Raw genomic sequence first — 19,922 nt, forward strand, 5'->3', positions numbered from 1 at the left:
ACCTGGTACTAGCCCGGTCAGGGGCTGGTTGGGGTCAGGGTAGTGTACCTGGTACTAACCCAGCCAGGTGCTGGTTGGGGTCAGGGTAGTGTACCTGGTACTAGCCCGGCCAGGGGCTGGTTGTCCTCGTCTCCGTCCCTGTAGGCCTGCCACCAGTTGGGGTCGTCCTGGCTAATGATGTGGAGGATGTCTCCCTTCTGGAAGCACAGGCCTAGTTCCCTACACGGCACGTAGGGGTCATCAGACGGGTCGTAGTCAAAGTGAGCCTTTACATGGACCTGGTGGAAAAGAGGACAAGACATTACCTTAGTTTTTCTGTATATTCTAGAATTACATTAAGATTCACATTTGTAAATATGGTCATGTAGCAGATGCTCTAATTAAGCAATAAGGCCAGAGAATGTATGTTATATTTTCCATATACCACGAACCCCTGAGGTGCCTTATTACTATAATTAACTGGTTACCAAAGTAATTAGAGCAGTAACAACAAATGTTTAGTCATACAATCTGATATACCATGGCTGTCAGCCAATCAGTATTCTGGGCTCGAACCACCCAGTTTATAATCCAAAACAATGTAGTGTTCATAAGGACATATTCAGTATGTGGTGGCCCATGTGGGAATCAAAGCAACATGGGTCAGAACCATGCTGTCCAACCCACTGAGAACCATTGGAACTTGGAACAGTGTGAATGCTACAGACAGACGGACATCACAGCCAAGGTTGGGATAGAAGCTGAGAGGAGAGGTGGTCGGAGATGGAGATGTGTCTGTACTCCCCAGTCTCTGATGGGCGGGGTTTTGGTCTGTACTCACCACAGTCTCTGATGGGCGGGGTTTTGGTCTGTACTCCCCAGTCTCTGATGGGAGGGGTTTTGGTCTGTACTCCCCAGTCTCTGATGGGCGGGGTTTTGGTCTGTACTCACCACAGTCTCTGATGGGCGGGGTTTTGGTCTGTACTCACGACAGTCTGATGGGGCGGGGGGGGGGGGGGGGGGGGGTTGGTCTGTACTCCCCATAGTCTCTGATGGACACGGGTTTGGTCTGTACTCACTACAGTCTCTCTGATGGACGGGGGTTTGTTCTGTACTCACTAGTCTCTCTGATGGACGGGGGTTCGGTCTGTACTTACCATAGTCTCTCTGATGGACGGGGGTTTGGTCTGTACTTACCATAGTCTCTCTGATGGACGGGGGTTCGGTCTGTACTTACCACAGTCTCTTTGATGGGCGGGGGTTTGTTCTGTGAGCTGGGGATGAGGATGAAGGTCAGGGTTCCGTGCATTTCGGCCAGGATGTCGAAGACCTCGTTGACGTCCTTCCCTCTGATCTCCACTCCGTTGATCTCCAGAACCTCGTCTCCTTCATGCAGCAGCCCGCTGCGCTCCGCCGCACCGCCCTTCACGATGCGGCTTATTACCACACTGTCCATGTCGTTACGCACTGTCGCACCCTGCCGCACACACACAGGGTGAGGAACAGAGGTTAGTGATAGATACAGGAGGGATTCAACTTTTCTGATATGAGAGATGATGGCTTTGTCTGAAAAGTGTACATTCATTCAAATGTATTTTATAAAGCCCTTTTTACATCAGCACTGTAAACAAAGTTGTTTACAGATACTCAGCCTAAAACCTAAATACAAGCTGTCAAATCCTCGATTCCTCCCGTCCTTGATTCGTCGCTACACTCTCAAAGCTCATTGGGAGGGGGGATCCCGAAGGGCGGGACCTTGGATCCTCTCCTCCAATAAGCTTTGAGGGAGGAATTGAGAAAACAAAGACTGGAAGAACCGAGGATTTGACAGCTGGGACTTTTCAGACAGCCTATGTCTACTCATATGATGATTCATGACTGTTGGTGTGTTTTAAAGGAGTCTCACCAGTGGGATGTCCCTGGCCTTCTCCATGCGGACTATCTTGACAGTCTCCCCTCCCCACTGGGTGAGAGCCTCACAGGGGTCAGGGGTCAGGGGCTCCAGCTGCATCTCCTGCTCCGCAACACAGTCATGGGCCAGAAGCACTGCCTGGGGAGGTACAGGGGACATAGGGTTAGCCTTACTGGGTTAACTAACCAGACTCTAGCTGCTAGAGGGTTGGATGCAGAGACACAGGTTACACTGGCATACCAAGACACAGGTTAGACTGGCACACCAAGACACAGACTCCATACAGTCATGGGCCAGTAGTACCTACTGGGGAGGGACAGGGGACGTACTGGTCAGAATTACTGGGTTAACTAGACACTTTTATAGGAAACACAACATCCCTCCCTGTCCTCTCTCCACCATACAGTCACTGGCCAGCAGCACTGAAAGGCACAGAGAGCAGTCATACATTCTGGGTTAACTACTAGACTTTTACAATATGCTCACACACCAACTCAGTGGCCTTGTGGTTATTGTCCGGCCTGAGGTTGGAACGTAGGGGTTCGATCCCCGGTCGAGTCACACCTCTCTGCTTGCCAGTCAGCTTTAAGACGATGGATTGGGGGGCAAGGCCATGTGAAAGACTAGCATCATGTCTAGTGGGTGCACTTGTACATCAAGCTGCCTCACTCTACAGAAACAGGAGATATGCTCCTGCCCCTATGGGCAGTTCTGGCTCAGACAAGGCTTACTTGGAGATAACAATCAGACTTAGTAGGTTAACTTTCAGTGACTTGTAAAGCAAAAACACAGGCAGAGATAGGCGCATGAACGCACACATCCACAGAGACCTGTCTTTAACAGTACTGTAGTCTTTACTTCCAGAGCCCCCTGATATTCTTCTATTTCCTGCCCTGAACCTTAGTCACTGCTCTAGCCGGCTACCACCCGGTACTCTACCCTGCAGCCTAGTGACTGTTCTAGATGGCTACCACCCGGTACTCTACCCTGCAGCCTAGAGACTGTTCTAGATGGCTACCACCCGGTACTCTACCCTGCAGCCTAGAGACTGCTCTAGCCGGCTACCACCCGGTACTCTACCCTGCAGCCTAGTGACTGTTCTAGATGGCTACCACCCGGTACTCTACCCTGCAGCCTAGAGACTGTTCTAGATGGCTACCACCCGGTACTCTACCCTGCAGCCTAGAGACTGTTCTAGATGGCTACCACACGGTACTCTACCCTGCAGCCTAGAGACTGTTCTAGATGGCTACCACCCGGTACTCTACCCTGCAGCCTAGTGACTGTTCTAGATGGCTACCACCCGGTACTCTACCCTGCAGCCTAGAGACTGTTCTAGATGGCTACCACCCGGTACTCTACCCTGCAGCCTAGTGACTGTTCTAGATGGCTACCACCCGGTACTCTACCCTGCAGCCTAGAGACTGTTCTAGATGGCTACCACACGGTACTCTACCCTGCAGCCTAGAGACTGTTCTAGATGGCTACCACCCGGTACTCTACCCTGCAGCCTAGTGACTGTTCTAGATGGCTACCACACGGTACTCTACCCTGCAGCCTAGAGACTGTTCTAGATGGCTACCACCCGGTACTCTACCCTGCAGCCTAGAGACTGTTCTAGATGGCTACCACACGGTACTCTACCCTGCAGCCTAGAGACTGTTCTAGATGGCTACCACCCGGTACTCTACCCTGCAGCCTAGTGACTGTTCTAGATGGCTACCACCCGGTACTCTACCCTGCAGCCTAGAGACTGTTCTAGATGGCTACCACCCGGTACTCTACCCTGCAGCCTAGAGACTGTTCTAGATGGCTACCACCCGGTACTCTACCCTGCAGCCTAGAGACTGTCCTAGATGGCTACCACCCGGTACTCTACCCTGCAGCCTAGAGACTGTTCTAGATGGCTACCACCCGGTACTCTACCCTGCAGCCTAGAGACTGTTCTAGATGGCTACCACCCGGTACTCTACCCTGCAGCCTAGTGACTGTTCTAGATGGCTACCACACGGTACTCTACCCTGCAGCCTAGAGACTGTTCTAGATGGCTACCACCCGGTACTCTACCCTGCAGCCTAGTGACTGTCCTAGATGGCTACCACACGGTACTCTACCCTGCAGCCTAGAGACTGCTCTAGATGGCTACCACCCGGTACTCTACCCTGCAGCCTAGAGACTGTTCTAGATGGCTACCACCCGGTACTCTACCCTGCAGCCTAGTGACTGTCCTAGATGGCTACCACACGGTACTCTACCCTGCAGCCTAGAGACTGCTCTAGATGACTACCACCCGGTACTCTACCCTGCAGCCTAGTGACTGTCCTAGATGGCTACCACACGGTACTCTACCCTGCAGCCTAGAGACTGCTCTAGATGGCTACCACCCGGTACTCTACCCTGCAGCCTAGAGACTGTTCTAGATAGCTACCACCCGGTACTCTACCCTGCAGCCTAGAGACTGTTCTAGATGGCTACCACACGGTACTCTACCCTGCAGCCTAGAGACTGTTCTAGATGGCTACCACCCGGTACTCTACCCTGCAGCCTAGAGACTGTTCTAGATGGCTACCACCCGGTACTCTACCCTGCAGCCTAGAGACTGTTCTAGATGGCTACCACCCGGTACTCTACCCTGCAGCCTAGAGACTGTTCTAGATGGCTACCACCCGGTACTCTACCCTGCAGCCTAGAGACTGTTCTAGATGGCTACCACCCGGTACTCTACCCTGCAGCCTAGTGACTGTTCTAGATGGCTACCACCCGGTACTCTACCCTGCAGCCTAGAGACTGTTCTAGATGGCTACCACCCGGTACTCTACCCTGCAGCCTAGAGACTGTTCTAGATGGCTACCACCCGGTACTCTACCCTGCAGCCTAGAGACTGTTCTAGATGGCTACCACCCGGTACTCTACCCTGCAGCCTAGAGACTGTTCTAGATGGCTACCACCCGGTACTCTACCCTGCAGCCTAGAGACTGTTCTAGATGGCTACCACACGGTACTCTACCCTGCAGCCTAGAGACTGTTCTAGATAGCTACCACCCGGTACTCTACCCTGCAGCCTAGAGACTGTTCTAGATGGCTACCACCCGGTACTCTACCCTGCAGCCTAGAGACTGTTCTAGATGGCTACCACACGGTACTCTACCCTGCAGCCTAGAGACTGCTGTACATAGAGTCATTGAACACTGGTCACTTTAATAATGTTTACATGCGGTTTCACCCACTTTATATGTATACACTGTATTCTAGTCAAGGCTCATCCTATATTTATTTTCTGGATTATGTGTGTATTTCTATTACAAGGTACTACTGCACTGTTGGACCTAGAAACACAAGCATTTTGCTGCACCTGCACATCTGCAGATCTGTTTACGCGACCAATAAACTTGGATTTGATTCATGTGGAAGGAAGAAAATCCAGGAGGAGAAACATGATATAAGAAACCTTCAGTAAGTAGTAACAGACTAACAGCCATATCATCCCCTGGGGAGAAAGGCCTGGTTAGTTACCTCACTAGGTCTACCTTCTTCCTCTCCTCCATCCTTCTGTGTGTTGGGTCATGTTAAGTATTACACACTGTAGCAAAACATTCAGGTAGTACCTCCCTTATCAATCTGTTTCAAACCGTCCCTCCCTACTGAACATGCCCTGGTGTCTCAGAGGAGCAGCAGTATCATTGGCCTCTTGAGTGGCGCAGCGGTCTAAGGCACTGCATTGAAGTGCTAGAGACATCATTAGAGACCCTGGTTTGATTCCAGGCTGTGTCACAACCGGCCGTAATCGGGAGTCCCAAAGGGTGGCACACAATTGGCTCAGCGTCGTACGGGTTAGGGGAGGGTTTGGCAGGGTTAGGGGAGGGTTTGGCAGGGGTAGGCCATAATTGTAAATAAGAATTTGTTCTTAACGGACTTGCCTAGTTAAATAAAATAACTAATAAATTGTAGATGTGGGGGACAGAGACCAGTCTGAGTGTAAGGGAAAGGTAGAAGTGTACAGGGCTCAGGGGAAGACAGCTTGGTCACATTGCAGAAGCAGTATACAGGGCTCAGGGGAAGACAGCTTGGTCACATTGCAGAAGCAGTATACAGGGCTCAGGGGAAGACAGCTTGGTCACATTGCAGAAGCAGTATACAGGGCTCAGGGGAAGACCGCTTGGTCACATTGCAGAAGCAGTATACAGGGCTCAGGGGAAGACAGCTTGGTCATATAGTATAAACTCAGAGGAAGGATGTGGGAGAGAGATTAGGAGCCAACAGCTGATCACAGCTGAATCAACACACTCCTGACCTGAACAAACTCCCAGGGGGATACGGGTTATGCTGAGGGGGATACGGGTTATGCTCAGGGGGATACGGGTTCTGCTGAGGGGGATACGGGTTCTGCTGAGGGGGATACGGGTTCTGCTGAGGGGGATACGGGTTCTGCTGAGGGGGATACGGGTTCTGCTGAGGGTGATATGGGTTCTGCTGAGGGGGATATGGGTTATGCTGAGGGGGATACGGGTTCTGCTGAGGGTGATATGGGTTCTGCTGAGGGGGATATGGGTTATACTCAGGGGGATACGGGTTATGCTCAGGGGGATACGGGTTCTGCTGAGGGGGATATGGGTTATGCTGAGGGGGATACGGGTTCTGCTGAGGGTGATATGGGTTCTGCTGAGGGGGATATGGGTTATGCTGAGGGGGATACGGGTTATGCTCAGGGGGATACGGGTTCTGCTGAGGGGGATACGGGTTCTGCTGAGGGGGATACGGGTTCTGCTGAGGGGGATACGGGTTCTGCTGAGGGGGATACGGGTTATGCTCAGGGGGATACGGGTTATGCTCAGGGGGATACGGGTTCTGCTGAGGGGGATACGGGTTCTGCTGAGGGGGATACGGGTTCTGCTGAGGGGGATACGGGTTCTGCTGAGGGTGATATGGGTTCTGCTGAGGGGGATATGGGTTCTGCTGAGGGGGATATTGGTTCTGCTGGGACAGAGACGCAGGTGAGACACAGCGGTTACACAGAGACACATAATTAGTCATTCCAGTAGGAATGGATGGAAGCCTCACCTGGACATGTGGTGAGGAGAGCAGGGTGTTGAGCTCCAAACCCTCCGTGTGTTGGCTGTTATGAACCATAGACTGGACCTGAAGATGAACACACAGGAAGTCAAAGAAAGATGAGGGATAGGAGTCACGCCCGGAAACTTGAAACACATGAATGATTTACAGCTGTTCTCTCCAATCAAAGAAACGCATCAAAAGGTAACATATCTACAGAAAGGTTTGAAGTATTTCAATATTTCCACCATTTGATACATTAGGCTACATTTGTTCACCAGATTAGAGGGCATAGGGTTTGTGTTACAACATTTAGTGGACTGGTTTTCATTTTTTCCTTGTGGGGTGAAAGTGAATTATTCTAAGATCTGGTGATCCATGCTCTGTTGATGGGCCTTCAAAAGCCTTTAGATCGGCCCCAGGCCATACAGCCCCAGGCCACGCAGGCCCAGGCCATGCAGGCCCAAGCCATGCAGGCCCAGGCCATGCAGGCCCAGGCCATGCAGGCCCAGCCCCAGGCCATGCAGGCCCAGCCCATACAGTCCCAGGCCATGCAGGCCCAGCCCCAGGCCATACTGCCCCAGGCCACGCAGGCCCAGCCCCAGCCCCAGGCCATGCAGGCTCAGCCCCAGCCCCAGGCCATACAGGCCCAGCCCCAGGCCATACAGCCCCATGCCACGTAGGCCCAGCAGTCCCAGGCCGCGCAGGCCCAGCCCGAGGCCACGCAGGCCCAGGCCACGCAGGCCACGCAGGCCCAGGCCACGCAGGCCCAGCCCCAGGCCACGCAGCCCCAGGCCACGCAGGCCCAGGCCACGCAGGCCCAGGCCATGCAGGCCCAGGCCCAGCCCCAGGCCATGCAGGCCCAGCCCATACAGTCCCAGGCCATGCAGGCCCAGCCCCAGGCCATACTGCCCCAGGCCACGCAGGCCCAGCCCCAGGCCCAGGCCATGCAGGCTCAGCCCCAGCCCCAGGCCATACAGGCCCAGCCCCAGGCCATACAGCCCCATGCCACGTAGGCCCAGCAGTCCCAGGCCGCGCAGGCCCAGCCCGAGGCCACGCAGGCCCAGGCCACGCAGGCCACGCAGGCCCAGGCCACGCAGGCCCAGCCCGAGGCCACGCAGGCCCAGGCCACGCAGGCCACGCAGGCCCAGGCCACGCAGGCCCAGCCCCAGGCCACGCAGCCCCAGGCCACGCAGCCGCAGGCCACGCAGGCCTGCGGCTGGTTACAGATGCCTTTTAAAGATCCTAAGCACTAGATTCATAACATATCATACAAATTGCAACAAAAACATACATACAGATGTGCTCAAATGTGTTGGTACCCTTACAGCTCATTGAAATAATGCTTCATTGCTCCTGAAAAGAGATGACATTAAAAGCTATTTTATCATGTATACTTGCATGCCTTTGGTATGTCATAGAATAAAGCAAAGAAGCTGTGAAAATAGATTCATTATTGCTTATTCTACAAAGATATTCTAAAATGGCCTGGAAACATCCGTTGGTCCCCCTTAGAAAATATAATAAATACTTGGATTATAGTGATATTTCAAACTAATTCGTATCACACACACACACACACACACACGAGTGAGCTCCAACCTATGAATGAGCTCCAACCTATCTCCAATCTTGTAAACCAGTCATTCAGCCGATTTAAATGGACAGAAGTAGTCATTGAGCAGTTTGGTATCATTGTGTGGACCACACGGAACATGGACCAGAGAAAGGAAAGGAGAGATTTGTCTGGAGAAGGCATCCATCAAACCTGAGACAGCTGGAGCATTTTGCTCAGGAAGAGTAGGCCAAACTACCGGTTAACAGGTGCAGAGTGCACCCATCAAACCTGAGACAGCTGGAGCATTTTGCTCAGGAAGAGTAGGCCAAACTACCGGTTAACAGGTGCAGAATGCACCCATCAAACCTGAGACAGCTGGAGCATTTTGCTCAGGAAGAGTGGGCCAAACTACCGGTTAACAGGTGCAGAATGCACCCATCAAACCTGAGACAGCTGGAGCATTTTGCTCAGGAAGAGTGGGCCAAACTACCGGTTAACAGGTGCAGAATGCACCCATCAAACCTGAGACAGCTGGAGCATTTTGCTCAGGAAGAGTGGGCCAAACTATCAGTTAACAGGTGCATACGTCTCATTGAGAGCTACAGAAAACATTTGATTGCAGTGATTGCCTCTAAAGGTTGTGCAACAAAATATTAGGTTATGGGTCCCATCATTTTTGGCCATGCCATTTGTTTTATTACTTACAATATTATGTTGAATAAAACATATCTAAAGCAAAAGTCTGATTTCTATTAAATATGGAATAAACAATGGTGGATGCAAATTGCTTTGGTCAATTTCAAGTTATTTCAGAGAAAATTGCGCATTCTTCGTTTTTTGTGGAGGGGTACCAACAAATTTGAGCCTGCCTGGCCCATATGAAATGGATGACGTAGTACACAATAAAATGGGGACCACTTTTGGCTTATGAGCGTCACTCTCAGAACTACTGGCTGAAATTATACAAAAGTTCAATTTTAGCCAGTCAAGACAAAATCCCTCCTTTCCTGTCAACTAAGCCTAACACTAAGCCTATGGGAGGTGGGGTTTTACAAGGGTGGACACAGGCAGAAAACACCCCTCACTTAATTGGTCTCCTCCAGAGCAAGGCTAATCCCACTGTGGTGTTGTTTGTGTCTCTAGTATTCTGGTGATGTGGTTCACATGAGGACTGGCCAATAGGACACTGCGTACATAGGAAACAAAAAGATAATCAACAAAAATAACTGACCAAACTGGAATGCTATTTGGCCCTTAACAGAGTACACAGTAGCAGAATATCTGACCACTGTGACTCAAAACTAAGAAAGGTTTTGAGTCAGTGAGCATAGCCTTGCTAAAGGCCGCCATAGCCGGTCTTCTCTTGAGAGCCAGGTCTGCCTATGTGCACACTGCCCACAAAATGAGGTGGAAACCAAGCTGCACTTCCTAACCTCCTGCCAAATGTATGACCATAGAGACACATATTTCCCTTAGATCACACAGACAAAGATTTTAAAACAAATCCAATCTTGATAAACTCCCCTATCTATTGGGTGGAATACCTCAGTGTGCCATCACAGCAGCAAGATGTGTGACCTGTTGCCACAAGAAAAGGAAAACCAGTGAAGAACACACACCATACCTGTAGTAAATATAACCTATATTTATCTGTTTATTTAGTTTTCCTTTCAGACTTCAACTATTTGCACATTATAACATTTGAAAGGTCTATATTATTTAAAAAAAATTGTGAGTGTAATGTTTACTGTTAATTTCTGATATATTTCCCTTGTCTATTTCACTTGCTTTGGCAATGTAAACATATGTTTCCCATGCCAATAAAGCCCTATGAATTGAATTGAGAGAAAGGCAGACAGAGAGACATAATGAGAGAGTGCACGAGGCCCTATTGTGAGTTTCCCTTCTAGTCCAGGTCAGTGAGTTTGAGTTCTTGATTAGTTTGGGCTCTAATGATGGGGCGAGCGGAGTACAGGAGCTGTTCTGTGCTGCTGGCTGGGGCAGAATGAGAGGACAGGAGCTGTTCTGTGCTGCTGGCTGGGGCAGAATGAGAGGACATGAGCTGTTCTGTGCTGCTGGCTGGGGCAGAATGGGAAGAATGAGAGGACAGGAGCTGTTCTGTGCTGCTGGCTGGGGCAGAATGGGAAGAATGAGAGGAGCTGTTCTGTGCTGCTGGCTGGGGCAGAATGGGAAGAATGAGAGGACAGGAGCTGTTCTGTGCTGCTGGCTGGGGCAGAATGGGAAGAATGAGAGGACAGGAGCTGTTCTGTGCTGCTGGCTGGGGCAGAATGAGAGGACAGGAGCTGTTCTGTGCTGCTGGCTGGGGCAGAATGAGAGGACAGGAGCTGTTCTGTGCTGCTGGCTGGGGCAGAATGAGAGGACAGGAGCTGTTCTGTGCTGCTGGCTGGGGCAGAATGAGAGGACAGGAGCTGTTCTGTGCTGCTGGCTGGGGCAGAATGAGAGGACAGGAGCTGTTCTGTGCTGCTGGCTGGGGCAGAATGAGAGGACAGGAGCTGTTCTGTGCTGCTGGCTGGGGCAGAATGAGAGGACAGGAGCTGTTCTGTGCTGCTGGCTGGGGCAGAATGCGAGTACAGGAGCTGTTCTGTGCTGCTGGCTGATGCAGAATGAGAGGACAGGAGCTGTTCTGTGCTGCTGGCTGGGGCAGAATGGGAAGAATGAGAGGACAGGAGTTTATTATGGTGCTTCATTAACACTTCTTCACAACACAGTGATTCCAGGCAAAGAGGCTTTCTCCTCAATCAAGCTTCATTAGTGGACAAAACATACAAAAAGACGTTTGAAGTACTTTGTGGAGGTTCCTGTCCATTTAAAACCTCATACACGGCACAAACTCTGCTGAACGTCAAACTCATGGCTAGTAGGCTACCTAATTCAGACAAAGGTTTCTACAACTCCTACAAATCATACTCGATTGCTTGTGTGCATCTTAGTGTGTGCATGCGTGCACACATTTTATATATATATTACACACATACATACGTGTGTGTGTGCACGCACGTCTCAGTGTGTGTGCATGTGGTACAGTGGGGCAAAAAAGTATTTCATTTGCAAATAAATTCATTAAAAATCCTACAATGTGATTTTCTGGATTTTCTTTTCTCATTTTGTCTGTCATAGTTGAAGTGTACCTATGATGAAAATTACAGTCCTCTCACATCTTTAAGTGGGAGAACTTGCACAATTGGTGGCTGACTAAATACTTTTTTGCCCCACTGTATATATTCCTGTCATTGTGTCACACAGACCCTCCCCAGTCCTTACCTCTTGGCCTCAGATCAAGTGTGTATCCCTCTCATTTCCTTCTGTTCTAGTTTCCATGAAGTCTGAGGTGGGGGCTCAGCCAAATACCAGTGGAGCGACGCACAGGTTGATTTGGAGTTGAGTATACAGGAGCACTAACCCCTACTGCCTCATTCTATCCCCAGACACACACCATTCTCCCCCCAGCCCCAAACAACCAACCTCTTCCCCCAGACCTACTCAATACGTTCCAGGTACAAGTTTCCCACAGGCAACAGATCCTAAGGTCAGCTTACTCCTCCGGAAATCCTACCCTTAACCATTCTAATGCAAAACACAAAACTGTCTCTGGATCAGCACCCCCACCGAGCCAGTTCATGTGCTAAGCCATTTCTGATCTAGGATCAGTTTTTTCTATGCAAACCCTACCCTTAACCCTGATGTAGTAATACCCCAAACTGACTGAGATCAGCATCCAGGTGTCATCTCCTGGGCCAGGCCCTGAGCGCGGTGTGTGTAGGGAATAATCAACGAGGGGCTATGCGTTCTGTGGTAAATAACGCACAACGTTGAAAGTGTCTGCCACATCACACTTGCTAAGGCGGCTAAAATCTGCTAGTGAGCTGCTCAATAACTGGGACAAATGTATTTGAGAGACAAGTGATCATTGTGGAACTTTATGTTTTCAATAAACATTGGAAACTAAATATAGTTTACATGCTGTCAACAATCCTATCCAACCCTCACTGTTTTGTCCCATAGTTGCCCAGGCGTCGGTTTTGTTGCTAAATACCCAAGCTGTCTGTAAGAGTGGGGAAGGGAGGGCTGGGCCGGTTCACGTGCTGCTGTGAGATCTGTAAGCCCTGATCGATGATCAGTTTACCCTAACCTGAACCGTTCTAATCAGAACACCCCAAACTGACTCCAGATCAGAACTCACCTCGTGTGCCAGGCCCTGAGCGCGGTCTGTGTGTGGGAAGGGCGGGCTGGGCCTGTTCATGTGCTGGGCCACAGCGTTGTGGATGTTGAAGGCCTTCTGGAAGTCAGTCTTCTGGACCAGCTGCAGCACCAGCTCCACGTCCTCCTGGCTCTGGCCGTCAGACAGGCAGTGCTGCACCTGCTTCAGGGACATCAGCAGCTCCTCCAACTCTGTACGGAGGAAAGTGATTCAGGCATACACATATACTGTACTGACAGGTCACCCATAGAAATACAGTACACAAAAGCCAGACACACACATGCAGAAAAAAAATAACAGTGAAAAAAAAAACAAAAAAAAAGTATGTTCCAAAACATTCTGAACCAGGCTACAAATGGCTGCCATATCGCTGTTCTTGCCTGCTCTACCACTCTTCCTGCCAAGTTAATAACGCGTCGTATAGCCCGCCTGGCCTAACGGGTCGCCCGCCAAGACAGGATATTAATAGCTGGGATACAACTCCGAAATAAATCAAATTCTTCAATCTTACCAGCTCTCTCAAATCAAGACCCCTCTTTTAGGCATATCTGTCCAGTGTAAGTAATACCAAAATAAGGAGAGGGTTGGTGTGTCAAAGGGGGTATGTTATTAGGAGGCTAGTGTCATCTCATCTGATGGAGGACCTACTGTCTCTCTCCATATAGCTTTTTTTTAGGCCAGGCGGGCTACGCGACCCGTTCGGCCAGGCGGGAGATGGGGCAGCCACTCAGGGAGAGAGAGCAGCCATTGTACCCTAGTTCAGAATGTTTTGGAACAGACTTTTTAATTAATGTCCCCTCACAGGGCCCTCCCCTCCCCACCCCCGAGGATCACTCACTCACAGAGCTTTAGAACAGGAATGCACCCACCATAGGCCTACAGACTAGGGGGGGGGGGGGTGTTGTGTCATTCATAAGCCTACTTGGAACAGTGAACTTGGGTTAAGAGACTGAGGGAAAGCCACAGACCGACACAAAGGATACATGTGTACTGAGAGAAAAGAGATGGATGATTATAAAAGCTAGAGATGTCAAGGTCAGGGCTATTAAGCTGTCATTTTAGTCTGGTTGGTGTCATGTGTCTGTCTGATTCTGATGTGTTGATGCTGCAGCTTGGTCCAGGCCTCTCGAAGAGATGTTTCTCAACGAGACTAACCTGGTTAAATAATAGCTTTATGCTGTTCTGAATTCTAGATGGACCCCACCCACTCCTGTAAATCTAAAAAGATCAACTTAAGCAAAATGGCACTTCCTTCACCACACTATCTGAGCAGTAATGTTGCCATACTTACATAGTGTGGTTGATTTTAAATTCAGCAGGACACAACCACCAACTTGTTAGAACTTTATCTTGGTGACCAGAGACTGATGCCAAACAACGGGCACTTAATTAATAGAGCATTTAATATTGTATATCTTTGTTCTCATATTCAGTCCTACTCACCCAGTAGAGTGGGGGCCCCCAGGTTGGGTGGCAGTCCCGGTGGCCCTCCAGGGCCCTCGATGGGGTCGAAGGTGGGGTTATCGATGCCCACCTTGGGGTTCTGAGACAGCTTCTTGAGCCGTATGGAGGCGGTCAGATCCAGCTCCTGTCTGTTCCTGCCCTCTTCCTCCTTCCTCCTCCGGTCTTCCTGGTGCTGACGGATCCTCTCCAGCTGGGCAGAGCGCCTCACAGGCAGGGTACGGGCACCCAGGTCCCCCGGGCAGTCAACCGCCATCTCCCTGTGCCACTGCTGGGGCTCCTCCTGGTTGGCCTCAACTCCTCCTCTTCCGTCTGACTCAGTCATGTGACCGTTCATATAGGATGTGGTTATCATTATCACCCTTGCTCCTTCTTCTGCTCCTCCGTGTGTGTTTTCAAGTGGTTGGCTGGGGGAAGCACTATGAGGGGTGATTTCTGCATGTCCGGGACCCAGCGGCCATGACACCCTAACTCACTACTGATGACTCGGCAGACGCTGGGATTCCAGGAGGGAAGGACACCTGCAGAACAGGACGGGAAGAACGGTTAGTATGGTACTGCAATGCTGTCGGTCACAGACAAACCACAACATAATACAGCCACACGACCTTACATTTCAATACCAGGGATTTTTCTGCCATTGTAATCTTTGGGCAGGCCGCCTAAGCGTTTATTTTCAGGCCGTCTGAGTCCAAACAAATGGAAATACGATCTCAGTATTAACATAAAAAAAAAAAAACTAAAATCAGATAAAGTTTGGAGAGAAGAAAGTGGACATAATTCCAAAAAGAATTCATTTAAAACTGCAAAAATGTCTAAGCTCCATGGAGAAATGTGTAGAATTGCAGTAGATTGGCATATAAATGCAAAAAACAAAATGTCTCTACATTGCGAAGATGGGGCCTGTAAAATGTACCTGTTCCCATTGGCCGACCACGCTCAATGCCCCGCCCACCACCTAAGCCCGTTTTTTTATCCAGAAAAAAACAAAACACCGAATAAATCCACAGAGCAGTCAGTCACTTACAGTACATCTCACCATCCAGGATTCAAACCAAATAATGAGCTTTTTACACACACACCTCCCCAGCCAACGTCTAAAACCTCTATCCCCGACCCACTGTAAACAACCTAAAATACACTTCAACTGGAACCCAGAGACGAAGCCATTTACACACACACCTCCCCAGCCAACGTCTAAAACCTCTATCCCCGACCCACTGTAGACAACCTAAAATAAGCTTCAACTGGAACCCAGAGACGAAGCTATTTACACACACCTCCCCAGCCAACGTCTAAAACCTCTATCCCCAACCCACTGTAAACAACCTAAAATACACTTCAACTGGAACCCAGAGACGAAGCCATTTACACACACACCTCCCCAGCCAACGTCTAAAACCTCTATCCCCGACCCACTGTAAACAACCTAAAATACACTTCAAGTGGAACCCAGAGACGAAGCTATTTACACACGTGGAACCCAGAAAGAGTAGCTGCAGCTTCAGCAACAGCTAATGGGGATCCTAATAAAATATTCCAATTCCAATAAGCCAACCAAAACAGAGACACCAAGCTACTACAGTCTGTGGTCCCTGCTATTCTCTACAGGTCCCTGCTATTCTCTACAGGTCCCTCCCTCACGTCGTGGCCCCTGCTGTTCTCTACAGCTCCCTCCGCCGTCAGTCTGTCAGCTGGTTGAGCCAGACCAGAGGCCATTATCACTCAGTTAATCACCTTATATTACATACACAGACTGTTTTAAACCAAACAAATACCTCAGGCCTCACACACACACTCGCAGGCACACAAAGAGAGTCTCTCACAGTCAGTCAAACACCACACACACGCACGCACTTTTAACCCTTGACCCACAGACACACTCCCCTCTCCAATGGATCTCTCTGACAAAAGGGTCAAAGGGCACTCAGAGAAACAGCTCTGCAGTTTTACACTTAAGAAGTAAAACAAAATCCTGGTCGACCAAGTCATCTGTTGTTTCAACTAGAGGTTGACAGATTGAATCGGCAAACGGGTGATGATTTAACAAAAGCATTCATGGGAAAAAAGCACAATAGTTTCACAAATGCACCTAACCATGAACATCAATGCCTTTCTTAAAATCAATACACAGAAGTATATATTTTTAAACCTGCATATTTAGTTCAAATAAATGAATGTTAGCAGGCAATATTAACTAGGGAAATTGTGTCACTTCTCTTGTGTTTATTGCACGCAGAGTCAGGGTATATGCAACAGTTTGGGCCGCCTGGCTCGTTGCGAACTGTGTGAAGACCGCCATTAATTTGCCAGAATTTTACATAATTATGACAAAACATGTCAATGTAACAGCAATATTTACGGTTTACGGTTCCGTATTTCACTGAAAGAATAAATGTTTTGTTTTCAAAATGATAGTTTCTATATTAATGACCAAAGGCTTGTATCTGTGTTTATAATATTATAATTTAGTCTATGATAGAGCAGTGGTAGGTAGGTAGGTAGCGGTGGTAGGCAGCAGCAGGCTCGTAAGCATTCATTCAAACAGCAGCTCTTAGCAATGCTTGAAGCACAGTGCTGTTTATGACTTGAAGCCTATCAACTCCCGAGATTAGGCTGACAATACTAAAGTGCCTATTAAAACATCCAATAGTCAAAAGGCATATGAAATACAAAATGGTATAGAGAGAAATAGTCGACACGTCATAATTCCTATAATAACTACAACCTAAAACTTCTTAACTGGGAATATTGAACCACCAGCTTTCATATGTTCTCATGTTCTGAGCAAGGAACATAAACATTAGCTTTTTTTACATGGCACATATTGCACTTCTACTTTCTTCTCCAACACTGTGTTTTTGCATTATTTAAACCAAATTGAACAGGTTTCATTATTTGAGATGCAATAGATTTAATTTATGTATTATATTAAGTTAAAATGTGTTCATTCAGTATTGTTGTAATTGTCATTACTACAAAATATATATATATAATAATAAATCGGCATTGGCTTTTTTTGGTCCTCTAATAATCGGTATCGGCGTTGAAAAATCATAATCGGTATCGGCGTTGAAAAATCATAATCAGTCGACCTCTACTTTCAACCAATCGATTGGACAACATTGTTAAAAGTGACATTTTCCATATATAAAACATCCTATGTGTTTGAATCAAATCAACTATATGCACTGAGCTTGTCTGATGCTTTAACACTTGAACCGCTAAAGCAGTCATTTTAGTGGATTGGTATATTCCAATTCTAATCTCAAAATGGTATGTACCCTATTATAGCCCACAAAATCCAAGCAGTCTTATCCGTCTACTAGGAGTACACAGTGAGAGTGTGTGTAATTTACAAATGGCAAGAAGACCAAGAAGAACGGATGCACATGCTGCATTAGTGCAGCTACAAGATCTGAATGAAAGGTTCCCAGATGCTGGCATGGAATTAATCATGACATCTCGGATGATTTCTCTTCTAATTCTGAGCCACAGCCTGAACCTACATATCCGAAGTGCAAAACAAGTCAGAACGCTACGCATTGAGCAGGTGTCCGCAACACCACCAAATGAAACTGTGACGAGGCTTGTGGAACCTTACTTTGGCAAGGAGAGGAATGTCATCATCATGGACAATTTCTTCACTTCACTTCCACTGGTGAATAAGTTGCTTGTGAAAAAAACAAACCTTGTCGGCACCACTGGCCAAAGCGAGAAGGAAGCTCCCTCCCTCTGCACAAAATAAGGCACCTGCACAGCCGTACAATGCTGAAGAATGACAAGACAATGCTTCCACTATACCAATGCAAGGCAAGAAAGAAACGTTATGTCGTCATGAGCACCATGCATCTGTTATTTACCATCGACAGAACAAAGATAAAAAAACACTATTACACACTACAACCAAATGCATGTCAATATTACACAATACGCCTGTCACATGTTGTCCCATTCTCCTTCAGTGAACAGGCACCAAGGCACAGCAAGTGTTTATCACGCTGTGCTAAAGCTGCAACATAATTACAGCCATTTTGTTTCTTACTCGTTTCTCTGACTGAAAAGTTCTGTTACAGAAATACCTCATTTGTTGACCCCTATTACTTTAACCGTTGCTCGCTTTACGTGAAACATGTACAGTGGGGCAAAAAAGTATTTAGTCAGCCACCAATTGTGCAAGTTCTCCCACTTAAAAAGATGAGGCCTGTAATTTTTATCATAGGTACACTTCAACTATGACAGACAAAATGAGAAGAAAAAAAATCCAGAAAATCACATTGTAGGATTTTTAATGAATTAATTTGCAAATTACGGTGGAAAATAAGTATTTGGTCACCTACAAACAAGCAAGATTTCTGGCTCTCACAGACCTGTAACTTCTTCTTTAAGAGGCTCCTCTGTCCTCCACTCATTACCTGTATTAAATGGCACCTGTTTGAACTTGTTATCAGTATAAAAGACACCTGTCCACAACCTCAAACAGTCACACTCCAAACTCCACTATGGCCAAGACCAAAGAGCGGTCAAAGGACACCAGAAACAAAATTGTAGATCTGCACCAGGCTGGGAAGACTGAATCTGCAATAGGTAAGCAGCTTGGTTTGAAGAAATCAACTGTGGGAGCAATTATTAGGAAATGGAAGACATACAAGACCACTGATAATCTCCCTCGATCTGGGGCTCCACGCAAGATCTCACCCCGTGGGGTCAAAATGATCACAAGAAAGGTGAGCAAAAATCCCAGAACCACACGGGGGGATCTAGTGAAATGACCTGCAGAGAGCTGGGATCAAAGTAACAAAGCCTACCATCAGTAACACACTACGCAGCCAGGGACTCAAATCCTGCAGTGCCAGACGTGTCCCCCTGCTTAAGCCAGTACATGTCCAGGCCCGTCTGAAGTTTGCTAGAGAGCATTTGGATGATCCAGAAGAAGATTGGGAGAATGTCATATGGTCAGATGAAACCAAAATATAACCTTTTGGTAAAAACTCAACTCGTCGTGTTTGGAGGACAAGAATGCTGAGTTGCATCCAAAGAACACCATACCTACTGTGAAGCATGGGGGTGGAAACATCATGCTTTGGGGCTTTTTTTCTGCAAAGGGACCAGGACGACTGATCCGTGTAAAGGAAAGAATGAATGGGGCCATGTATCGTGAGATTTTGAGTGAAAACCTCCTTCCATCAGCAAGGGCATTGAAGATGAAACGTGGCTGGGTCTTTCAGCATGACAATGATCCCAAACACACCGCCCGGGTAATGAAGGAGTGGCTTTGTAAGAAGCATTTCAAGGTCCTGGAGTGGCCTAGCCAGTCTCCAGATCTCAACCCCATAGAAAATCTTTGGAGGGGGTTGAAAGTCTGTGCTGCCCAGGAACAGCCCCAAAACATCACTGCTCTAGAGGAGATCTGCATGGAGGAATGGGCCAAAATAACAGCCACAGCGTGTGAAAACCTTGTGAAGACTTACAGAAAACATTTGATCTCTGTTATATTCCCTTTGTTGGCAATGACAAAGTATTGAGAAACTTTTGTTATTGACCAAATACTTATTTTCCACCATAATTTGCAAATAAATTCATTAAAAATACTACAATGTGATTTTCTGGATTTTTTTTCTCATTTTGTCTGTCATAGTTGAAGTGTACCTATGATGAAAATTACAGGCCTATCATATTTTTAAGTGGGAGAACTTGCACAATTGGTGGCTGACTAAATACTTTTTTGCCCCACTGTATGTATT

General features: G+C 48.1%; 1 protein-coding gene across 2 annotated transcripts in view; it reads right to left on the reverse strand.

Annotated features, from left to right (window-relative positions):
- pals1a (protein associated with LIN7 1, MAGUK p55 family member a) overlaps window positions 1-19,922 on the reverse strand; it is a 54,927-nt gene that overhangs the window by 15,576 nt on the left and 19,429 nt on the right. For both annotated transcript variants that reach the window (XR_016492048.1, XM_036962531.2), the window contains exons 2-7: window positions 14,161-14,699; window positions 12,700-12,908; window positions 6,950-7,027; window positions 1,886-2,029; window positions 1,217-1,456; window positions 95-278 (exon numbers count right to left, since the gene is read on the reverse strand). Coding sequence is in view for 1 of the 2 variants with exons in the window: in XM_036962531.2 (XP_036818426.2) it covers window positions 95-278; window positions 1,217-1,456; window positions 1,886-2,029; window positions 6,950-7,027; window positions 12,700-12,908; window positions 14,161-14,533 (1,228 nt within the window). In the remaining variant the exon portion in view is untranslated. The remainder of the gene's footprint in view (window positions 1-94; window positions 279-1,216; window positions 1,457-1,885; window positions 2,030-6,949; window positions 7,028-12,699; window positions 12,909-14,160; window positions 14,700-19,922) is intronic.

The sequence above is a fragment of the Oncorhynchus mykiss genome, chromosome 25 (assembly GCF_057628025.1).
Source record: "Oncorhynchus mykiss isolate SJ-2025 chromosome 25, ASM5762802v1, whole genome shotgun sequence".
NCBI classification, from domain to species: Eukaryota; Metazoa; Chordata; class Actinopteri; order Salmoniformes; family Salmonidae; genus Oncorhynchus; species Oncorhynchus mykiss.